General features: G+C 36.5%; 1 protein-coding gene across 7 annotated transcripts in view; it reads right to left on the minus strand.

Moving 5' to 3' along the window:
* The window catches only part of SYNJ1 (synaptojanin 1), a 120,852-nt gene that overhangs the window by 19,489 nt on the left and 77,546 nt on the right, over positions 1-23,817 (minus strand). For all 7 annotated transcript variants that reach the window (XM_036743171.1, XM_036743172.1, XM_036743173.1 and 4 more), the window contains 10 exons: positions 22,271-22,355; positions 19,718-19,858; positions 19,220-19,412; positions 18,818-18,976; positions 17,603-17,759; positions 12,076-12,193; positions 11,739-11,954; positions 7,596-7,674; positions 3,934-4,096; positions 2,252-2,500 (listed from right to left, as the gene is read on the minus strand). In XM_036743171.1, the coding sequence (XP_036599066.1) occupies positions 2,252-2,500; positions 3,934-4,096; positions 7,596-7,674; positions 11,739-11,954; positions 12,076-12,193; positions 17,603-17,759; positions 18,818-18,976; positions 19,220-19,412; positions 19,718-19,858; positions 22,271-22,355 (1,560 nt within the window). The remainder of the gene's footprint in view (positions 1-2,251; positions 2,501-3,933; positions 4,097-7,595; positions 7,675-11,738; positions 11,955-12,075; positions 12,194-17,602; positions 17,760-18,817; positions 18,977-19,219; positions 19,413-19,717; positions 19,859-22,270; positions 22,356-23,817) is intronic.

Raw genomic sequence — 23,817 nt, forward strand, 5'->3', positions numbered from 1 at the left:
AAAACAACAACAAAAATTGACATATTTTATTTGAAAAATTACTTTCTCTGATGCGTTTGAAGACCATGACATTTTTTGGGGGGAGGAGGGAGGCTAATTTAGTAAGGTACAAAAAGAGCTAGATATCCTCATTTTGCAAATGGAAAAGTTAAGGAACAATGCCTAAAGCCAAGTTAGAGTTGCAACTAGAATCTAGGTCACTGAAGAACACCTATGGATGAGATGGCAGGGGAGGTTCTGGTGGTTCACAGCTGTACCAGAGCAAGCTGCTCATAGAGTTACTTAGCATGTGTGTCAGGTTCCTAAAGCATTCTGATGCACTAAGAATTCATTGGCTTAGTCAGCAACACAGGAGCAGGATACGGCCGAAAGCTCAACAAGCTAAGTGAGGAGACTGAGAGTCTAGTTCCAGTTCTGCAACTATCTGGGTCAGTCTCAGCAAATTAGAACTTCCCTGGGCCTTAATTTCTTCACTGATAAAATGAAACAGAACAAGGTCATTAAGGTACTTTCCAGATCTAAATTTTTTTGGTTCTAAGATCAAATCCAAGAGAATTTAAGCAATGGTATTTCGATTTTTTGAAGGTTAGTTCTTCTGTGTAAATATAGATGAACAAATTTGCCCACAGAAAAGAATGGAGAAAATGTATTTCCTTCCCCTCACTCTGGAGGAAGGAATATATCATATACTATTAGCTCTGGTCAGTGTTGGCTACTTTTGCTGATCTGCTTTTTTTCTCCTCTTTGTTACAAAAGATAACTCATGGGAAGGGGAGGGAGAAGGTATTTATTTGGAAATGCATGTGAGATAAAAAAATGCATCAATAAAAATATGATAAATTTTTTTAGAAAGTCCTATTCAAGAAAATCTAGAAGTCACTCAAACATTTTATCTATCATTTTATTTCTAATGATTGTATATCCTTTCAGCATAATGTATGTTCTTCGAGGGTAGAGGCTTTTATTCTTATCTTTGAATTCTCAACACCTAGCCCAAGTATTTAATACATGTTGGCTAAATTTGTTGTTTACAGACTAAATCTGTAAGGAAAAGGAAATACAGCCCTTTTCCTCTTTTTTCTTCTTGTCTGTAAGGCATTACCTTAATGGTACTATAGCTTCCCATTTTTGCTTCTCAATATCCTGGAACTAGTTAACCACCAAGCAAAGAAGCCATGGTCTACCAACCTCCCAGGACTGGCTTCTTTTCCCTATCTAGCAGACTTGGTTTCAAGTGAATGGGCTTCCAACTTTCTTTCTGCCTTTACCCTATAAATGGAATCAGTAGAAATCTTTAATAATGGGCCCTTTTCCCTCAGGAAAACTTTTCCTTAATCTCATAGTTGCCTTTGGCCAGCTAGTGACCTTTGTCTTAAAGGTAGAGTCCCTGCCCTCTCTGGAAGCAAGCTGTGCTGTTTATTCCACGTGGCAGTAGCCTCCCTTTCTGATTCATCTGGACACTGACCTATAGCCCATCTTACCCTTCCCCAGAATGATTATAGTTACTGCCAAGGTAGGAAAGTAACATTCTCTATCCCTCCTTTCTTATTCCTAAATGTTTTCTTCTTGAAAGGTACATACAATGAGAAGATCCTCATTTGGTAAAACCTCCACCCCTCATGAGATTTTGTCTTCTGCCTGTTTGAGTATCTAGGCAGGGAGGTGGTACAGTGGATAGAGCACTGGGACCTAAGTCAACACTAAAATAATATAAAAATAAGTGCAAACAAGTGAATTTATAGTAGTACCACATGTAACACACACATCTGAAAATAAGATCTGGTCAGGGACTGAATATATGTTATGAAAGAATTAGATTCTGGTGATATGAATTAATTTATTTTTCCCTGTGAATACTCCAGCTACAATTTTTTCTTCTACCTTTGGCCTCAAGAAAATAGGCATATTCATGAGATATAAAGAACTACACAGCACATGACAAAAGCACAGTTCAGCTTTTTAAACTTCAATATCTTAAAGCTACAATAAGACTTTTGGGACCCCTGTATATTCCAGACCTTCAATGGGAGTTCCGAGCCAGCAGAGAGAGGTCTGTCTGATCTATGTGCAATGTCAAAAACCTTTTCATTATAGGAGAGAATATATATATTTCATATATATGTATACACACATATACGCATATGTACAAATATACATACATATACATACATACACATTTATACATATATATTTATTTCATATATAGGGAGAAAACACACACAGGACTAAGTTAATGTACAAGGATACTTGCTCTGTGAAGGAACTGAAGGAACAGGAGGAACAAGAGGAACAGGAGGTCCAGGAGGTCCAGGAGCTCTTGCTGGTCCTCGGCTTGGCCTGGCAGGAAGGGGAGGTGGAGGAGCATCAGCTATCGTAGGGGACTGGCAGGGGCTAGACCGAGGGGAACAGCTTGGGGAAGTTCCAAGACTAGAGCCTGAAGCTGGTTGTAGATGCTGGGGAAGAATTTCTTCTACTTCCGTACTATAGTCATCAACATCACCTAAGGGAAAAAAATAATAATTTCTTTTACTAACAAGCTGGATATTTTGGACTCCCATCAAAATGAGTCTATTCATTAAGATTTAAGTTTTCTTTTTTAGTCTTACTTTCTGTAATATTCACTAATTCTATGATTTAAAGGGCTAAATTTCAGAGCCCAGAATTTGAAGGACTAAATTACACAAGCCATCTATCAACTTCACAAATAAAATACAGATTAAGCATGTAGGTTTATTTGAAACAAACCAAAAAACTATTTAGTGAAGCTAAAGTAATAAGACAGTTTACATTTCAAGTCACTGTAGTTCTAAGTTTGCAAATTTACTTGCACAATTCTGAAAAGGGCAGGAGACAAGTTCAATTCTGGAAACACATTAAGATATATAGGAAGCTGTTTGAATACAATATATATTTCAACAACCAATATATTTATTACTAATTAAAATGATATAGAATTGTAGAAGATAACTTAAGGAAGCAAATGTTCAGCAGAACCTATGAATTTGAGAATGCAATGGTTTACTTACATTTCTCCACTATTTCTTTATCCCATCCATCTTCTGGGTAAACAAGTAACTAAGCTCTGCCCCAAACTTATGCAATGGTTACATGTGTAACATCCATATCTCCCTAGCAGCTTAACAGTTTCTATCCTCTAATACTTTGATGGATTTGTGATTTTATCAATCATATTCTCTAACAATACAGATCGAGTTCATCCATGCCTGTCCATACTGATTATTCATTTGTATATTCTCATAAATACAAACTATTATCACAATGTGCTGTGGGGGAAGGCAGCAGTGGGGAGGAAGCAGCTTCCTTTAGATCTGTTATATTACTTAAATATCATATGTGATTTTGCCATTTTGAAGTTCATGTTAAAATTAATGAGATCATAGTGCCAGCTTCTGGTTTTATCACAATAACAAAACAACATGTTCTTATTTATATTTGCAAATGACTTAGTAATTCAAATTAGATCCCATTTTATTAAAAAAAAATTGAAACAACAAATACAATATGAAATAAAAACAAATGGACATTGCTAACGTATATCCCAAGAAAAGTGGAAGAGAGAGAATGATGAACAATGAATTCAGTGAAATTTTTAGAAGTATCTTGGCACAATTTTTTTTTAAAGCATGATAAAGAAGATACTGCTTTTTAATGAAGGCGAAGAGCCTGCTGAAGGGGGCACAATACAGTAGAAAGACAACTAGCTATGGAGTTAAAGGACTTGGGTTCAAGACCCACCTCTTGCAATTACCTGTATGACCTTTGGCAAGTTACCTAAATTCTTTGGGCCTTGGCTTTCCTCATCTATGAAATTAGAGGGTTGGACAAGTTGGTTTCTAAGCTCCCTTTCAGTTCTCGATTTATGATCCCATGAATGACACAGAGCTATAAAATTCACTTGTTCTATAAACAGACCTTCCATAACAAAATCTTCAGCAACTTCTGCATCTTCACCAAGCAAAGTTGAACTTGCTGATGGTGGCAACACAATACTAATTTTCTCCAAATTCATTTCTTTTTCCAAATCAGCAATCCAGTTTGGGCTTTTTAAGGTAATAGTTATGATTCGATCTAAAAACTGTATTTGGAGGAAAAATACAAATTTATTAACATGAAAATTAAACTTTCTGCATTAAAGATACTTTGTCCCATTCTTCCCCAGACCCCAGAGTAGCTAGAGGGCAGAGCAGGTCATACAGAGGGGCCCTTCCCTGCTCCCTGTTCAGGGAGAGATAACTGGAATTATGACAGGAAAAGAACCTTCAGTGAGTAGTATTCAACCAGCGTTGATGAATTACCAGCTACCAAAGTGTAAGCTATATCCGACCTAAACCCCATTCTTCTCTTATTTCCATTTACCTTAACTCCATTCCTCTCATGACCCTCTACGGTCCTGCCCACCCTACTTTAATTGTGAACATTCTCTTCACTAAAACTTCCCTTCATTTTAGACCTCTTCCTCTTAGGCTCCTTCTGTTTACTCATACTCATGGAGACCTGGCTTGCACCAGATGATAATCTCTAGTCATCCTCTCTACTACTGGCTACATAGCCCACTCTTTATCCTGATCCTGGAGAGAGGTGGAATACTTCTTGCTCACCATTGCCACTCAAGACTCCTTCTTTGATGTCATCAATCAAGACCTTCTCCTTATTTGAAATTTACTCCTATTTTTTACCCAGTCAAGATCCTAACAGCAGTTATCTATTGTACCCCATGGCATTTGTCCTCCTTCCTCGAGGAATTCAGGTTTTCCTCTTCACTCCAACACCTTCTAAATAGTCTTTCTCTTCCCAATTCCTCAATCTTTTTAATTCCCAAGACTTCCTTCATTCTACAATAATTACAGTTATGGTGTACACAGCCATCACTCTTTATCTCATGATCACCCTCCAGTGCCCTGTTTCAATGAACAAAGTTTCAGAAACACTCTTATCAGATCCATACCCTCCTATCATTCCTTCTCTCCCCATGCTTTATCTGTCCTAAACCTATTCTTCATCCTTACTAGGACTTCTACTCTTATCACCTGAGTACTCTCCCAAGCTATCAAATCTTTTCCCTTCTTTCCCAATCTGAACCCTATGGCTAACTAGTTCCTCTAATCTCAAATCCCTTATTGTCCTAGTCTCCTGAAGTTCATGCCTAATCCTGGGTACTCGTACTATCTACCTTATCTGCTTCTATTCATGGGCTGAACATGAGCTGGAGGAAATCATGCAACCAAGTTAACTAGGTTCCCTATAAATTCAAATATCTAATCTCAGGGGTCTTCACCACAGCAAGGAAATATGTCTACTCCCTAATTGATTCTCTATCCCATTCCCTATAGAGACTATTCTAAATCCTCCTCCTCTACCCTCGTGTTCTAGCCAAACTTGTCTTTTTTCTCTTCCTCACCCATGACATGCCATCTCCAGTCTCCAACCTTTGCATTGGCTGTCTTCCATGCCTGGAAGGTGCACCCTCCTCTACTCTGCCTCATACAGTCCCCCTCCTTCCTTTACGATCAGCAAAAGCATCACTTTTTACATGAAACCTTCCCTGATACACCCAACTGCTAGTATCCTCTCTCTCAAACTACCTTGAATTTAACCACGCTGGTGATTTTTGTTATTTGTGTTTTTGTTGTTGTGGTTAGTTGTTTGTTTTTTTTAATTTGTTCTTTAGCATTACAAATGGCTCCAAAGAATAGTTTTCAAAGGATCACAATTGTAGGTCCTCCCAATAGCAATGGAAAGACACGTGATGGGCACAAGTAGGCTGCAGTATAATACCAAAGAACTGTGCAAAAGAATGGTATAAAAGAGATGCATGACTAGAAAAAATAGATGGACTGGTGAAACGATACAAATGAGAGAAAACAAGTAGACAGCCTGTGTTCTCCACTGGTACCCACGTGATATTAGGAAAGCTAAAGAAAGCCCTCAGCACAATATGGTAATTAAAAATAAAAATAAAAAATAAAAACCTTGATACTTACATAGCACTTTGGGGTTTACAAAGAGCTTTACATATTTTTACCTCAATTATCTCATTTGACCTTCACAACAATTCTGTGAGTAGGTGCTATTATCCTATTCTTATATTACAGATAAGGAAACTGAGGCTCAGAGAAGTTAGACGTGACTTGCCCATGGTTACAAAGCTACTAAGTGTCAAGAATCAGAATTACAATCCAGGCCTTCCTGATACCCAAGTCTACAACTTTTCTTCATCACTACTCTCTGTGGAGGATTTACAAGAAGTCAAGGACAAGCTGCAGATGATGGAACATGTTGATGGAGTCTGAGCTACATCAGTGTAGGGAAAATACACATTGATATCACAGATCCATCGACACATGGATTTTAAACCTTTTAGGGAAAGCTAACCTGTTTGAATATGTGATGAATGATACTTATAAAAATAGCTACTTTTCCTCTATATTTCAGCAGCTAATTTATAACACAAGTAGTGGTTTATGATACAAACCATCAATATACTAAATATTGTATCAGGCTGTGCCAATAGAATTAAAAATGCACTATTCAACTTACAGGTGGCAGTTACCTTAAATATTACATAATAATGACAATGTGCCCATGTGTCACAGTAAATCCTTTTCTTCTGAGTACTTCTGGTCTTCTTCATTATAATCTAATGACTACATATTTCAGAAATTTATGATCTGACTGGAAGCAGGCAGAATAAATTTATAGACAGGCTAATTTGTAGAAGTTGAGACAATTCTGTGTCTGTCAATAGTATGATTTGTGCCTAATAAGTCAATAATATTCCTGAATAAAGAACACTTTTAATAGTCTAACCAAAATTTAATAAGCTATTAAAATTATTTATTGATGAAATTAAAAATTTTTATCTATAAGAAGTAGGGACACAATAAAATAAACTGATTTGAATGATTTCTTCCTACCTTGCTTCATTTTTATTATTTCATATCACCTAAGTGTTACTTGACAGTATGTTCTATAGGTGATATATAAATGCCCTCTGAAAAATATTTAAAATTTTCAATTACATAACAAACTATAATGAAAGAAAACCAATTTTATAAGAGGCAGTGTGGGATAGTAGAAAGAGTGTCAGACTTGGAAGTCAGGAAAACAAGGGTTCAAATCTTCTAATATTTCCTAGCTGTACAGTCATCGGCAAGTCATTTAAACTCTCAGGGTCTCAAATGAGATGATTTACAGAAAATGATTTGCAAATCTTAAAGTGATCTATTTATTTATACATCTATGAGGATATGTATGTGTGTGTGCACGCGCGGGCGTGTATGGTCTGCTATCATTATGACACCAATATTTTCTTATTATGTGATATCAATGGCAGTTATATTTTATGGTTATGCTGTGAAGTCTGGTATGAGTATGAGACGTACTTAAATAGAAATATTTCTATCTATAATTCTGCAAGACTATCTTTTATTAATTAGCATGACTAGATCAGATTAATATAGTTATATTTGCTTAAAAGACCATTTCAGAATCTTTTAAAATCAATAAGACTGTGCCTTATACAATACAGGAGGTGTTTTATAAATACTTATTAAATTGAACAAAGATTACAATACCTCTTTACCACTTAGGCTCAGAACGCTCAGGGCAGAACTTCCTTCCAAAAATGTTACCCACATTTTGTCTTCTACAAACCTTTGAGATAATTGTAAAGAATGTCAGTTATCTTTGTAACAATTTGACACCTTATTCAGTATAAATTCATGGTTGTGAGGATATCAAAAGATAAAACATTTTTTAAAGTCAATTTTAATAAAAACCTGATTTCAAAGGTAACAATCACTGGCTAAGTAATAAATACGGTTCTTTATCATTAGGAAAAGAGACACAAATGAAATAAAAAGAATGATAGCTATCAGTCTTTTCCTTAGGGAAACTATTCTAGGTTTGGCAATGCTTAGGGTTTTTCTAAAGTTAGATGAAGAAGGAAATTAAGAGTTAAATGTACAAATCATGGACATTTAGAGGAAAAGGCTAAAAATGAAAGCTGCTGAAGCAGATTATAATTTTTCTGATCAAAGGCCATGGTATGATTGCCATAACTGCCTAACTCTGGCCTTATGAAATGAGATAGGAACTACCTGATATTCAATTTGTTCAGCATACAGCTAACAAGTTGCTCCTTGCTATCATCTAAAATGTATTAACTATTTCAACTTTCTTCAAATTCTATATAAATTTTCTGGAGTATCTTTGCAGGTAACAGAAAAGGATTAAACATATTCTAATATATATTTACACAAGATTATAAAAACTGCCACTCTGAATCATACAATGGCTATCTCTGATAAGAAAATCATATCCTCACATTCTTTAGTGTTTCTCCCTAGCTTTCCTTATCCACCCTCCTGTATTTTCAGCTTATCACTCTTTAGGATATGGTGGTTTTAAAGTTGATTACTTGTTATGTTTTTAAGATAACTCTTTCTCTTCCAAGGTTTGACATTTCCCTGCCTACTATCTCCTCCCTAATGCAAGGATAATGAAATCTGATAAAGAAGTCTGTATTTACCCATCTCAATAGTTAAGCACTTCAGTCTTGGTCTTCCTTTCTACATACTGCAAAGTTAATCTTTCAGGATACAGTGCTTCACTTGATTTTGGCTGTCCTTCTGTGAACTTTCTAGGCTAAAATGTCTTCAAGTATAGCCAGAGTTTCCCACAGTTATTCTAAGTGTAGACAAACCAAGATTTGTATAAAGGATGTTTTTTAGCTTGTTTTTAATGCCTATCCTCACAAAACAGCAGCCATTTAAGTATTAATGGGAGTCCTTGAATGATAGCTAGGAACCTTTTCTAGATCATTAAATAAGAGCTCAGAACCTTAGATGTATGATTTGGATTGTTATCCTCTATACCTTATACTGCCTCCTAATAAGGCTTTTTTGCTACTTTTCCAATCATATGAGATGTCTCTGTATTTTAGCCTTGTTGGCTTGGCATTTCATCAACTACAAGAGCATATAGTCATCTGCACATTTGGAAATTTCACTGTATATATTTTTTTTTTCCAGTTTTGGCTCCCAAGTAGCTATCCCTAAAGCTTTTAAAAAGAATGTCCCTACCATTCCTGTCTTCCTACATTCTACATACCCTCCTGTACCCACATTCTGTGGCTTCCCTGTTGTTCCTTGTAAACAAGACACACTTCTTTAGGCTCTGGGCATTTTTTCTGGTTCTTCCTAAGGCTTGGAATGTTCTTCCTCTTCATTTCCACCACCCAGCTTCAAGTTCCAGCTAAAAGAAGATTATCTACAGAAAGTCTTTCTTGATTCCCTTTAATTCTAGTACCTTCTCTCTGCTGATTACTTCCTTTTGTGTGTGTGTGTGTGTGTGTGTGTGTGTGTGTGTGTGTGTTTCTGTCTGTCTTTTGCCTTTCTTTGTATCACCAGTGCTTAGCATAGTGCCTGGCACATAGTAGATGCTGAATAAATGTTTATTGACTGAGATGGGGTACTTTGCATGAGGAACAAAAAGGAGTCAAGTGTCACTGGATCCCAGAGTACATGGAGGAGAGTAAGTGTAAGAAGACCAGTAAGGTAGGAAGGAACTAGGTTATGAAGGGCTTTAAAAGCCAAAAAGAAGATTTTATATTTGATCCTAAAGACAAAAGGGAACTACCAGAGTTTACTGAAAGTAGAACAGGAATGGGGTGATGGTCATGATGGTGGTGGTGCTGTTGTCATGGTCAAGACCTGTGCTTTAGGTAGGTCACTGGGTACAGGATGGACTGGGATTGGAAGAGACAATGCAGGGAGTCCAGCCAGCAAGCTGCTGCTATAGTTGAGGTGAGAGGTGGTAAGGGCCTGCCCCAGGGTAGTGGCAGTGTCAGAGGAGGGAAGAAGGTGTATACAAGAGATGTTATGAATCAATGAACTGACATTTTGAGCTCCTTGAGAGCTTTATATCCCCAGAGCTTAGCACAATGTCTTAAATGTTATTAACTGACACACCCATTTCTCTTTGCTTCCAGTCTCTTAGCCAATACTTTATCCAAAACAACAATAGTCTTTACAAGGCCTTGGTGACTAGCTATTTAAAAGTTTCCAGCTATAAACTTTAAAAGATATTTTAAAAGTCTAAAAATGTTATATCTACTTCTTTATCCAAATACTTATGGATCCAAAGAACTCAAGCTGGTAAGTCACATGACTTTTCTCCTTACAAAAAATATGTTTACTTTTCCCATATTATGTCTTCAGAAACATGTACATGTGTATGCATATGTCATCTCTAAATAAATAGTAAACAGGAACCATGTAGTCTAGTTTCTTATTTTAGATAGAGCTAGCATATTAACAAATGCCTGAGCAAACAAACCTGAAAGAACCGAACTTACCTAGGAAGCTCAAAGTTTCACATATTTTATTCACTCTGTCAATATGATTTTGAAGTTGGGAGAGAACATTCTACAAATACTCTATAAAGGGCAGATGTTCAGGTCAGAGGGAAAGCTGAGAATGGGAAATAAAAATTCTTGACCTCTGTAACCTTTGACACTGTTGAGCACACTCTTCTTCATATTCTCCTCTTTAGGTTTCTATGGCTATCTTTTCCTGGTTCTCTTCCTACCTGTCTGACCCCATTCCTTGTTAGTCTCCTTTGCTGAGTCTTCATCTAGGTCATACCAGATAAAGGTCAATATCCCCCAACATTCTGTCCTGGGCCTTTCTCTTTTCTCTCAATACTATTTCACTTGGTAATCTCATCAGTATCCATGGCTTCAGCTCAAAGTTCTTCACAACCTGGTCCTCTCCTATCTTTACAATCTTCTTACTCCTGATTTCCCCAACCTCCCTTCACCCCTCCCCCCACCCTTCAATCCAGTAATTTGGCCTCCTTGTTATTCCTCAAACAAGATACTCCATCTCTAGACTCCAGGTGTTCTCATTGGCTATATACCATGCCTGGAATGTGGTCCCTCCTTATCTCCACCTCCTAGCTTCCTTCAAGTCCCAGTTAAAATCTCATCTTTTATGAGGAAAATGTCTTGATTCCCCTTAATGGTAGTGCCTTCCTTCAACCGATTTCCTTCAATTTATCCTGTATGTATCTTGTTTGCAGATAGTTGTTTGCATGTTGACTCCTCCATTAGACTGTAAGCTCTATGGGAGCAGGGACTTGTCTATCCCCAGCACTTAGGACAGTGCCTAGTACATCGTGCTTAATAAATGCTTATTGACTAAATAACTTTGAAATCATTCAAATTGAATACTTTACCTTTTTAAAAAAGTTCTCATAATGATTTACTTACTGTCTATCAAAAATGACCACGACCAAGAAGAGATTGCTTAATTCTTTATATTTATATTCCCCATTGCCTAGCACAGTGCTTAACGCTCACAGAGCTAGAGGTTCTATCTTGGTAGCTCATATCTAAGCTCTGGCATAGTTTTCACTCAAAAGTACATTCCCGGTTTCACTTTAAACTTTAAGTATGAATTTCAGATTTTAAAACTTCTAAATACCTGTAGCAGTATGCCTCACTTTCAGCTTGACACTACAAATGCAAGTGCTTAACAAGGTCATTAACAACTAAAAAGCAGCTATTACATTTTTACTCCTGCTTTATGCACTCTAGTTTATCCTGAAAAAAAATGGGAAGAGTTTAATCTGAACACAGTTAAATTGAAAAGTGAATTAGGCCATAAATCATTAAGTACTCTGGAATTATAGGAATTAATAAATGTTGCACTTACCTTATGAGGGTAACTTCACCATAGTTTGCAAATTGCTGGAGAAGCTCATCAATCAAGATATCATCAAAAAAATTATTTTCTTGTAATGAGCTTTTGATGGAGACCAATACTGTGCCATCTGGTGGCCCCTGGGTTGCAATGACTTCTTTATAAATATTTTGTCGTGCTTCGGCATCCACTTCAAATACATCTATATCGATCAGTGCAACAACAGGTCTTAAAATACAAAGAAAATGAAACATATTCAGTCAATCCTGGGCACATGTTGAGGATACTAAAGGGAAAATAATTAGATTTCAAATTAGAATAACAAAAGGAATATTCAAGATATCTAAACCTGTGATCAGAAGTCTTCAGTTCAGCTCTTCCATAGTGCAGCAAAGTGCCAGGATTCCAAGTGTAAAGGACTTTGCTTTCATCTTGAAAACTAGCATTCAGGAGATCCAAATCTTCAGCTGCAACCAACGTAAAACAAAAACAAAAGAGCGTCTATTTAGATAAAATAGAGACTGTAGAGAAGTAAAAAAAGATATACTTTAGTTACAATTATATATGACAGAAAAATTCCCTATTAGTTTAAACCCCATAAATCTTTATCAAGTGTCTATCAAAACACTATGGTAGATGGCTAGGTGCTAGGGAAAACCAAACAATACGTATTTATTAAATGCTTACTGTGTGCTAGGTACTATGCTACGTGTGAGGGATACGAGTATAAAAAAAGGAGGAAACAATCACTGCTCTCAAGGGAGACATCATATACATATCTTAGCATATACAGGATATACACAGTGTAAATGCAAAATAAACATAAGGTTCTTAGGGAGGAAGGGCACAGGCAATGAGGGCTGGAGAAGACTTTGTGTAGAAGGCAGAGCTTGAGTTGTTTTAAAGGAGGTAAGGGAATTTAAGAAGTGGAAGTGAAATGAGGCACATGCTGAGCATGGGAAACAGCCAATGCAAAGGTGCAGAGGTGGGGAATGGAGTGTTGTGTATGAGGAATATGAAGGCTAGTTTGGATGCATCACAGAGTGTGGGAAGGAAAATAATGTATGATAAGTCTAGGAAGATGGACTGGGGACAGGCTGTGAAAGGCTTTAAAACCAAACTGGCATTTATGGTTTATCCTACTATGATCTTCCCTCCAACTTACCCTGAATACACCTTATGTGTACAGAGCTGTCTGCGTGTTCTCTCCCCCATGAGAATATGAGCTCCCTGAGGGCAGGGGCTGTTTTTTTGCCTTTGTATTCCCAGCACATAGCACAGCGCTTGGCCCACTATAAGCACTTAATAATGCTTGTTGCCTTGACTTGATCCTAGAGGCCATAAGGAGGAGTGTTTTGAGTGTGCGCATGGCAATGGAGAAAGGGGGCAAGGGAGAGGAGAAGTAAAATAGATCTGTGCTTAAGGAAGCACTCTGGCAGCTGTTTGGAAGATAAAGTAGAGTGGGGAAGACACCTGAGGCACAGAGATCAATGAATAATAGCTAACATTTACTATGTGCCAGGCACTGCACTAAAAGCTTTACAAATATTGTCTCATCTGACCCTCACAATGACCCTGGCAGGAAGGTGCTATTATTCCACTTTACAGATAAGGAAGCTGAAGCAAACAGAGGTTAAGTGACTTGCCCAGGGCCACACAAGAAGTAAGCGTCTGAGGCAAGACTGAAATCAGGTCTTCTGGTCCTGACTGGACAGCAGGTATGCTATCCATTGCCCCATCTAGCTACCAATGCATTAGTTTAGATAAGTGGTGATGAGGGTCTGAACTAAAGTGCGAGAAGATGTGATAGAGAGAAATGATTGGATATGAGAGATCTTATTGGAGGTAGAAATGAAAAAGATAGGACAACTTAGATGAGGAAGATTGAGGACTCGAGGATAATACCAAGGTTATGAACATGGGAGACCAGATGAGTGGTGGAACCTTCCGCATTAAGAGGGAAGTTTGGCAGAGGGGTGAGTTTGGTGGGAAAAGATAATGAGGTTTGTTTTGGATGTACTGAATCTGAGATGTCCACAGGACATCCAGCGTCCAAAGGGACACTGTTTGACAGGAAGTTGTGATGTGGGACTGGAACTCAGGAGAGTGCCTAGGTCTGGACATAAAGATTTTGAGTGATCTGTAGAGAGTACCATGGGAGCTGATGTGGTCACCAAGAAAAAGTATAAAGGAAGGGGAAAAAAAAAGGTGGGGAGTGTCCCAGCATAGAATCCACAATTAACGGGTGAAATATATGATGATACATAGGTTTTTTAAAACAGTCATTACTCTCATTTAGCTCACAGCCTACTAGGAGGAAAAAGACTAATGATTCAAAATAATAAGTAAGTGCATCAGAGAGATTTAAAACAGAGTATTTTATAAGTTCTGAAAAGGGCAGAAAAGGACCATAAAAAGCATCCTGAAGGTGTTGATATTTCAGTTGGATGGAGGGCTGGAAACAGAAAAGGCACAGAAGGAGAACAAAGCTATTCCAGTCAGAGGGAAAGGCATAATTCAAGGCACAGAGGGGGAACATACAGTAAGTGTTCAGGAGACAGAGTAATTCAATAGGATACATGGAAGGAAGGACCGTGGAGTAAGACTGAGGAGGTATATATAGTAGTACCAAATTGTAGAGGGTCTTGAATGCCAGGCAAAAGAATTTTCACTTTACTCAAAGAGCAGCAGGGGCACTGAGGACTTGAGCAGAGAAACATAACAAGACATATGGTACACTAGTCTGGCAATAGGGTTAGGGGAACAGGGGGTAGGGACCAGACTCATGATTTCACTGATAAAAGGAACTTCCAGGTACGGAAACTCCTTTTACCAATGCAGGTCAGAATCTTCTCTGCAACTTAGAGCCTTAGAGAGTTGCCATAGCAATGAAAGGTTGTGTGAGTTGCCCAGGGTCACACAACCAGGATGTATCAGAGACAGGACCAGAATTCAGGTATTCTTGGCTATAACAGTATAAAAAAGACAGATTTTTCTGTCAGTAAGAACCTAAGGATAACTGAACAAATGCTATGTAATTTCTCAAAGAGAATCTAGCTTGTTCCTTCTTCTTCGTCGGATTAGATTCAGGCCTGGAAGGAACCTTAGAAGTTACTTAGTTAAACTACCTTATTTTATGCCATATGAAGAAACAGGCACAGAATGGTTAAGTGACCTAAGATCACATAGGCAACATATAACAGAGCCAGTTTTTGAATGTGAGTTCTCTGATTCCAAATCATGCTGTCTTTTCACTGCAGCAAGCTGCAGATTACACCCCAGAGTGCTGTCCATCTGCAGTCTGTCTAGGACATATGGAATAAAATTTAATTCAATGGGCCACTTATCTAACTGCATATCACATTCTGGACATTAAGCTTCCTTCATCCATATGACTTTTCCAGAGTAGAGCTGGGCCAAACTCGAGTGGTCACAGATCTCCTGCAGAGCTTAGACATATTCTAGAGTTTGAGGCAATCCACACAATACCACATATAACCAGAAGCATCTGGAAGATCCTCCAAAAAAAGTGAATCCTTTTCCCACTGAACTTGGGAAAACCTGCTCTGTGCCAAAGGCACCTTTGGTGGGCATATTTCTCATCGTCATGTACTTCACTTACTAGTAACAGGATTGCTAACTAAATTTATCGCTGTGGTTTTGCCACTCAAACAATCTTGAATAATAACATATAGATGAAAGACCCCTTGTTGTAAAGGTTGCTCTTTAAAACAAATGTTTTTTTTTAAATGATGAGAATAATCCTGATTCCAGAGGAATAGCAGTTATCAGTTATTTTGATTTTTTTGAAATGCTGCGATTTTTTCCAGTAGTCATTCCTGTTCTTTTGGATGTCTTAAAAATTAATCCTTCAGTGTTTTCAAAATTGTGTTACTTCTAGCACAGCTCTCTAGTGAATTCTTATACTACTCTTATTTTCATTCTCAGTTCTATTTCCTTATCTTCAATATTACATGTTGCGGACTGAGGTGTTAGTTTCCAAATGTGGTGGTTTTATTGTCACAAATGACATGAGATCACTACAGAAAAGCTGAAAGAACCATTTTGCTTTTCATCTCTTTGTTGTTGTCTTTTAAATTTCATTTAAACTTCCATTTTGTATGATCTCACTTGTTTGGGTCTCATGTCTATCTGGGTCTGTTTCTGTCTAACACCTGACTATTTTTTGAGGTGATGCTGCTCATGATATTTCACCATTTTCTTCTATAATATTTTGCAAAAGAATATATTCTTAACCACCACCCTTGGCAGCCACATCTCCCCATTTGAAAAGGAGGATCAGTATCTGTTGGCTGGCTAAAGCACTTCTTGACTTTTTTATAATACTGATTATAGCAATTATTTTATATCAGTTAAACCTCTACAGGAAATGAAAAATATTTTATTCCTCTGTTTCCTATTTTTAAAAAAGCACGATATAGAACTTGTAATGACCTATAATGTCATCTCATATTTAACTTCACTTCTACTTAGGTGCTGATTTTTGTTTGTTATGGTCAATGGCACATGTATACATAGATGACTTACACAGAAATGGTTTCCCCTACACGTCACCAGATGTTTCCTGCCTGTTAAGCCAATTTAATTTTTTGTGAAGTTGGTTAAGTGTTTTTCACATCCAAGGCCTCTAATTTTCTTCTCAAGATAATTATGACGTAGAGGTCTGAGGCTTCTAAGTGTATTGACTTCTTATTTTTTAATCCTGAACCATGCTTTCCAGTACAAGTTTGATGAATGGTCTTTCCTTTGCCCTTCTTTGCAGTGCAAACACTAGCATCAATAAATATGTTGGCTTAGATTGAAGGATCTTATTAAGTTCTTCATAGAATTTTTCTTTTCTCTTCATCTTGAGCAATAAATTTTGGTATATAAACTGCAATTATCTTTGAGGTAGTCCTTTTGCTATCCTTATCACAAATTTCAAATGGCAAGATGACTGATAGTCATATGAAATGATTTTTTTCTTTGGGTACATCATGAAATCACAGCATTTACCCCTCCAAGGAAAATCTGTGAGTCATCTATCCATTTTTAGCTATCACTTCTATTTGTCATTCATTTATAGGTAAAATATACTTATGAAGAGGGTTCATTTGTAAAAGAATGCAAGCAGTTAAACTAACATTTCTAGTAATTCTAAAACCTATGATTCTCAGCATAATTACAAAAGTAGAAGAGGGCCATGAAAGACTGAAGGATAAATTTATAATTTTTTTGATGTTACATCTATCACTTAGCAGCCAAGCTCCTAAAAATGAGCCTTTCCATATTCAGGCTGACACTTAGCAGACAGTCTCTCATCAGGAACATTCTCAAAGCCCTTTCAGCTTAGTAGCAACTATCAGACCTGAGGCTCAGCTGACAAAGCTTTTGAGGACCCAGGGTCACCTTCATACCACTATGATGAACTGGAGTTGGACTTCTATCACTTAACAAAAAAGTTCCAAAGATGGTATTACCTACCCCAGATTATTTAAAAAGCCTTTGGCAAAGAAGAGAAAAACATCATTTTAAATGTATATGTGCACTCTTTAGAGACATTTAAGTTAATAAAGTCAATATGAATGTACTGGTGTTCAACAGACAGCCTTATTGAAACAATTAATTTCCTCTTGAATTTTCATAGGAATGAATATCACAAAAATATGGATGGAAACAATACCCCAATATTGTAAAGAACTTAACAAATTCAACTTGGGGGTGCTTAATTTCTTATTTTGCTAATTTTTTTTAAAAATGGGCAAATTAAATCTATACAATACATTTGTTCTTCTCTCAATTGACTTTACATTATTCTCCTACTTACTAATTTAATCTTATTCAATACCATTTAATTGAACAGTTAATTCCCCAACCTGATCTATCAAAAGGCCATTTTCTTCTTCTCCAAAGAATGCGATCCGTCCAGGCCGGGGTACGACATTTTTCACTGGTATCATAGTCATCAGAAAACAAATCATACTTGTATGTAGGAGCAAAAGTTATTTTTCCTTCTAAAAATCCTCTAAAGATCTACAGAAAACAAAATATGTATTTTGTAAGTTATGTTAAAAAAACAACCCAAGTTAAATATTTGCTATTGCTATAATTCTTTTCTTCTCTAAAGGGGAGAAAAATATTTACCTATCAATCACTTTTCTCACTCAACAGAGTAAAAATTAATAAAATTGCCTAAGATGAAATGATTCTCATATTGCAAATCATTTCAAGTACAGCAGGCTAACAAAATCAGACATAAGGAATTCCATCAGAACTCCCTTTGATATAGATCAGGTTATTACAGTACAAAGATTTCTTAGAAATAGAATCAAAACTCTTCATTTTGTAGCTGGGGAACCTGAAGCTCTAAAGGGTGAAGGTGATTTGTCTAGGGCCTACATAGCTAGGCAGTGGGCAAACAAGGAATAGAACCCAGTGGCCTAAGTCATATTACTTTCCTTCTACCATAGTCTGAACAAACAGATACACTGAAGCTTCTCCTAGTATTAAACCTAAATATGAATTTACACCTGCTTTCATTTTAATCAAGAAAGAGCTCCTCAGAAAGATGGTGTTTGCAATAGGCTATATAATGTAAGAAATATGGAAATGAAGGTAATTTTCAAGAATAGGGACTTTTTGGTTAAAAACTTTAAAGAAAATTCTTCTACAAGGCACCAGTATGCATGGCTAGAGCTTAAAGACATAAGTAGTACAAGAAAAAACTTTAGGTTTTTACAGAAAAAAGGTAGAAGAGCAGGAGATCTTAAAGACAAAAAAAGAGGAATCTAAAATATATAACTTCTAGTCAAAATATATTACCCCCCCAACAACCATGAATACATAGAAATAAGAATTTACTTTTTCCTCCCAAAAGGAGGAAGGGGCATTTCTGTAAATATAAAATGAAAGTTCCCTTCTAAAAATCATTTTATTGTCTTCTAACACTCTCTCAACAGTTTAAACAACCTAACACTCAAGAATCTGATATTCTTAAGTATATTCACCACCAAAAGGGAAAAAAAAGTCTCCTTTTCAAGATATGAAAACTACAAATCATTTCAAAAGTAACCATCTCCTTGAAGGTGTACCTGTCCAGAATTTTTCTGATTGATAAGTTGATCTCCTGCTATAAGTGAATCCCAGTTCTGATGCCTTATTAGTTCTTTAACTTCTTCATTTGGTAGATCTATACGATAATTAAAATCACCACACCAAAATATATAGTCATGTGAAAACAACATCCTCCCCTGGAAAAAATGAGATGGATATTAAAATAACTTTAAGAAAAAACATTGCAAACATTACTTTCCCTCAGACACTATTCCCTCTGGTCCATGTCTCTGACCTTGCTTTATCTAAATATTACACAATAGTAGAAACTTATGTTAATAATTTTGATATTACAGGACAATCTTAGGGGTCTCCTGACAATATATTTATTTTTGCGAATCCTAACACATATACTCTAGCAACCAGCAACATAAGCTTACCATAGGAAAGCTCAGTTTTCGGGCTATTTCTACAAAATCATCATTCCTTTCTTTGACTTGTGACTGCCCTGCAGCAAAGTGACTGCAGACAAAGCAAAGGCTTGTGGTGTGGAATAACATCCGTATTGCAACTGCTCCTTTATTTCCAGTAGCACCTCCCATTCCAGTCTTCACAGTATCAACTCCAACATCCCTTTAAAACAAAGAATTCTAAAACAAGGCTATTCGAGTGCAATAGTTCCTTAGAAATGAGAAAATAGATATTTGTGTTACGTACCATAAAAATACAAGTTATATGTCTAACAGGTGAATTTTGTGATGCTATAAAAAAGCCTGGGGCCCATTACAAGTAGCATTATAAAATAAATAATCATTAGCTTTAAACTCTAGAACCATCGTTACAGAATCCTCTTTGAAGCATCCCATACTTTCCAACTCCATTGTGTTAACTCATTCTATATCACAAAGCAGGATTGGTAATTCTTGCGATTTACTGACCTGATAAAAGGAGCATGTTGTGGTCTGATAAAAACAAAGAGACAGACGCCTACAAGCTGCTCAGAAGCCAGCAACACATATTTTTTATCTCTGGAGATAGTCTTCTGCAGTTCAACAGCCCACAATTTCTGATTAGTTGTACTATCATAAAAAAATAAAGGTTAAGAAGGTTGCACTGATAATTCATAACTTATTTATTCTGTATTATAATACCACAGATAATGATGAAAGCCACACTAACAATTCTAAATATTCCAGTTTTTTTTTTCCCTGAGCATTTTGTGATCTTTCCTTCTCACTTCAAGCACAAATGTGCTCTCCTTCCTTGAATTTCTCACTGCATGTATGTTTCTTTCCTTTTCCCATTAGATTATCTGCTCCTTGAGAGCAGGGTCTGTATCATATCTTTGTAATCTCAGAACCATGCAGTGTCTCACAAGACAGTAAGTACATTAGAAGAGAATACAAAGTTAGTATTTTTCTCCCTCTCACAAAAAACACTATCTTCATTGTTGCAGACCAATAAAGTTTTCAAATTTACTTATATGCCATAACAATAAGCTCAATGACTACTGGGACGGTTTTATTCTGGAATTCAGCAAAATCCAGCCACTTGGAATCCTGACCTATCATTCCCATTAATGAATGTCAGAATCTTGAAGAAATACAGAAGTTTTACTATGATTAGCAATACTGTAGAGAGACCATTATACATTTCTATTTTCTTTTGGGGAGGAACTTATTAAACATAAACCACACATTCTTGGATCCTTTCTACAAAATGTGTTTGATTAGTGACAGAGACCTAAGAGTGACACATTTTGAAATCCCAACCAATGGCACTGTTATTACTTTCTAAAAACATGTGTGTGTGTGTGTGTGTGTGTGTGGTGTGTATGTATATATATATATATACATATATATATAAATGATACCTTTTATTTTCACATCAAATTGTTTCCCAATATATCTTTCCCAACCCCTTACTCCAACCCAGTCAGTTGTGCGCTGTAAGTAATAAAGTACAACAAAGTAATAAAGTGACAAAGTAATAAAAAAGCAATACAGCAAAACTAACCAACTCAATGTGTTGAGTTTATTTATTATTGGAGGACATCTGACAATAAATTTACTTCTAAAGAGATTAGTCTGCAACAAAATGAATGGGTTCATATTCAGAAAGTTTGGTTTATTCCTTTTAACTACAATAACTGAAATCTATTATGTAACTCCCAGTCGAATAGGGCTTACGTAAGGGGGATCTGTTTTGGTCCCTTTCAATTGGACTTAACAGATAAGTTTCACTTTCACTGTTCGACTTAAACAATGATTAGTAGTCTAAACGCCAGAAATACCAATATATTAAAGCTCCAGAATCTTTTATAACAAATATCACTTATCATACACATATAAAAGGGCTTCCATGCCCTGAAGACTTTACAAATACATGTCATCACTAATTTTAATATTCTTGTATGTACTACAATGTTAGCACGGGGCCAAGTGTATAGTATACTATAAAATAAGAGAATTTAGAGCTGGAAGTGAACACAGAGATCACCTAATCTAACCCTCTATTTTGCGATGAGGAAACTAAAACCAAAAGATGTTATGTGACTTGCCCAAAGTCACACACGAGTATATAGATAATATGGAATAGACATGATTTAAATCTAGGGACTCAGGAGTCCAAATATTTTTTTTTTCCCATTAAATCACACCAAGTGCACCCTACCCATAAGTATCCAGCATTTGAAGGTCCCAAATAATTTTCAGGTTAGCATATATAAGATACTAAAAATACCAGAATAAAAGGGAAGCCTTGGGCCACGACTGGAGCAGTAATGGGTGAGTGTAATTTGTTAAGCCAAGAGTCAGGAATCTCATATACTACCACTGTAAGCATCAGAGTAACAACAATCCTTTCCTTTCATTTCAGTTCTTATTGTTCCTTCCCCACTATTACCTAAGAGGAAGGAAAATGAATGATGGATCTCAAAGTCAGAGGTCCTAAATTCAAATCCTAACTCTATCACTTATCTGTGTGACCTTGGGAACTTTCCCCTCTGGCTGTCAGTTTCCTTACCTATCATGAGGGGACTGGTCTAAGATACCTTTAAGACATCTTCTAGAATTAAATGTATGATTCTATAATCCTTCTTTCTCATAGTGATCTGCATCTGGGGTTTTTATATTTATAGTTAAAAGAAGAATTACCAATCTCTATTAGTGGAAGGAGTTCCTTACACTAAGGTTTAGATATCACCTCGGACTCCTGCCTGGTTGCATATGTTCTGTTGTGACAAGGTCTATATAGTATCCACACACTAGACATTTTTCACTCACCTGGATTTTTCCTATATAGCTAGTTAGGGCCAAACTCATTGTTACCGTCTGGGCCAAGAAGAACAGAAACAAAAAGTCCTACTTATGGGTTTACCTGCTTTGAACTCCAAAGTATTTCACAGACAAATGAGTTTCACAAATCTGATTTAAACTAAGTTCTCTTTGTTGAAATACACATTTTCCCTCTGTGTTACTTTTTTGGCTTACCTTGCACTCACAATGTTTCCAGCACTTAATTCTACCATTTCTTCAAAACCAATTGCAAATATGTCAATAGGCTTATTTCTTCGATCTAAAATGAAATATTTGAAAAGGATTTTGATATGTACATATTCACAAGAAAATTTTCCAAATATAACTAAGATTCCATTAAGACCTAAGTTGATCAAAATCTATCCACTATCCACTAAAAAGACATGCAATTTCAAATCTGGTGAAATCACTTTAAATCTGTCTAAAAGCCCTACCTTTTAAGCTTATTTTATTCAAGTAGAAATAACAAGCTTTTTTTCAATCTGAACTCCCTTCCTAAAGCAAGCTGCAATAACTACCAATCCATTTGACTACTTTTCCATTGCTACAAAATTTTCATGAGAATTACATACACACAAACCAAGGAGTTTTCTGATAAAGGTACAAGAAGGATACAGTCAGGCTTTCACAGATGTTATCAGAGCAAATTAAATCTTTACACTCATACCATTTAATTAAAGGCATGGATAATATTCTGTTGTACTTGTTTGTTAATTATAAATAAGGATTTAGTTCAGTAGAATGAAATAAAGCCTTAAGGGCTCTCTTCTCAAAATGTCTCCTATATCAAAATCGTACAAGATTCCTTTAAAGATGTAACACGACTTTGTTCAATGATCCTCTCAATTATTAATACTATACCAGGGATAAAGCAAGTAAATGTATGTTCACCCCAAGGGGCTTGCTACCCCCAAGGAGGAGCACACTTAAAAATCAAAGAGTTGTTCCCTATAGATGGCGAGGTCCTCTAGATACTCTTGATTGCATCAAGATGTTAAATATTGTGTACAGCCTTTAAATGGATCAATAATTGCTCAAAAAAATTTGGCCAAACTAGTCACACATGAAAAACCAGAAGGATGAAAAGTGTCTGCCTATTGTGTAGATTATGTTATGCAGTTGCATGACTAACACAAAGAGCTGTCACATCAGAACACAGGGATGGAAGAGAATATAGATGGACAATGCTTTGGGCCTAGAACTGAACAGGAAGAAAGGAATGGCTGGACTGCCTTGGAAAATGGTGCTGTTATTTTAATGACCCTAAGTTTCTTTCTGAAACAAAGATGAAAGCAGGGTGGTACCCTTGATAGCAATGGACAAATTTAGAAAAGGAGTGGGTTTCAGGGAAAAGATAACGAGTTCTGCTTTGGACATGGTGAAGTTGAGTAGTATATGGTACATTCAGTTTGAAATGTCATCTACTACTACTACCACCATTACACCACTACCACTGCCACCATCACCACTACTACTTAACATTTATATATAGATTAAGGTATACAAAACACTGATAGTTACATGGACCGAGGAGTCATACGTGTAAAGATAAATTTAAACCCAAGAGAGCTGATGAGACCACTGAGTATAGAAAGAAAAAAGGTACCATGACCAAGCCTTGGGGAATATCTCTAGTTCATGGTGTGACAGAGATAAAGATCCAGCAAAGGAGAATGGGAAAAAGGAGAAGCAAGAGAGGAGAGTGTCACAAAAACCAAGGG

Source organism: Trichosurus vulpecula, chromosome 2 (genome assembly GCF_011100635.1).
Source record: "Trichosurus vulpecula isolate mTriVul1 chromosome 2, mTriVul1.pri, whole genome shotgun sequence".
NCBI classification, from domain to species: Eukaryota; Metazoa; Chordata; class Mammalia; order Diprotodontia; family Phalangeridae; genus Trichosurus; species Trichosurus vulpecula.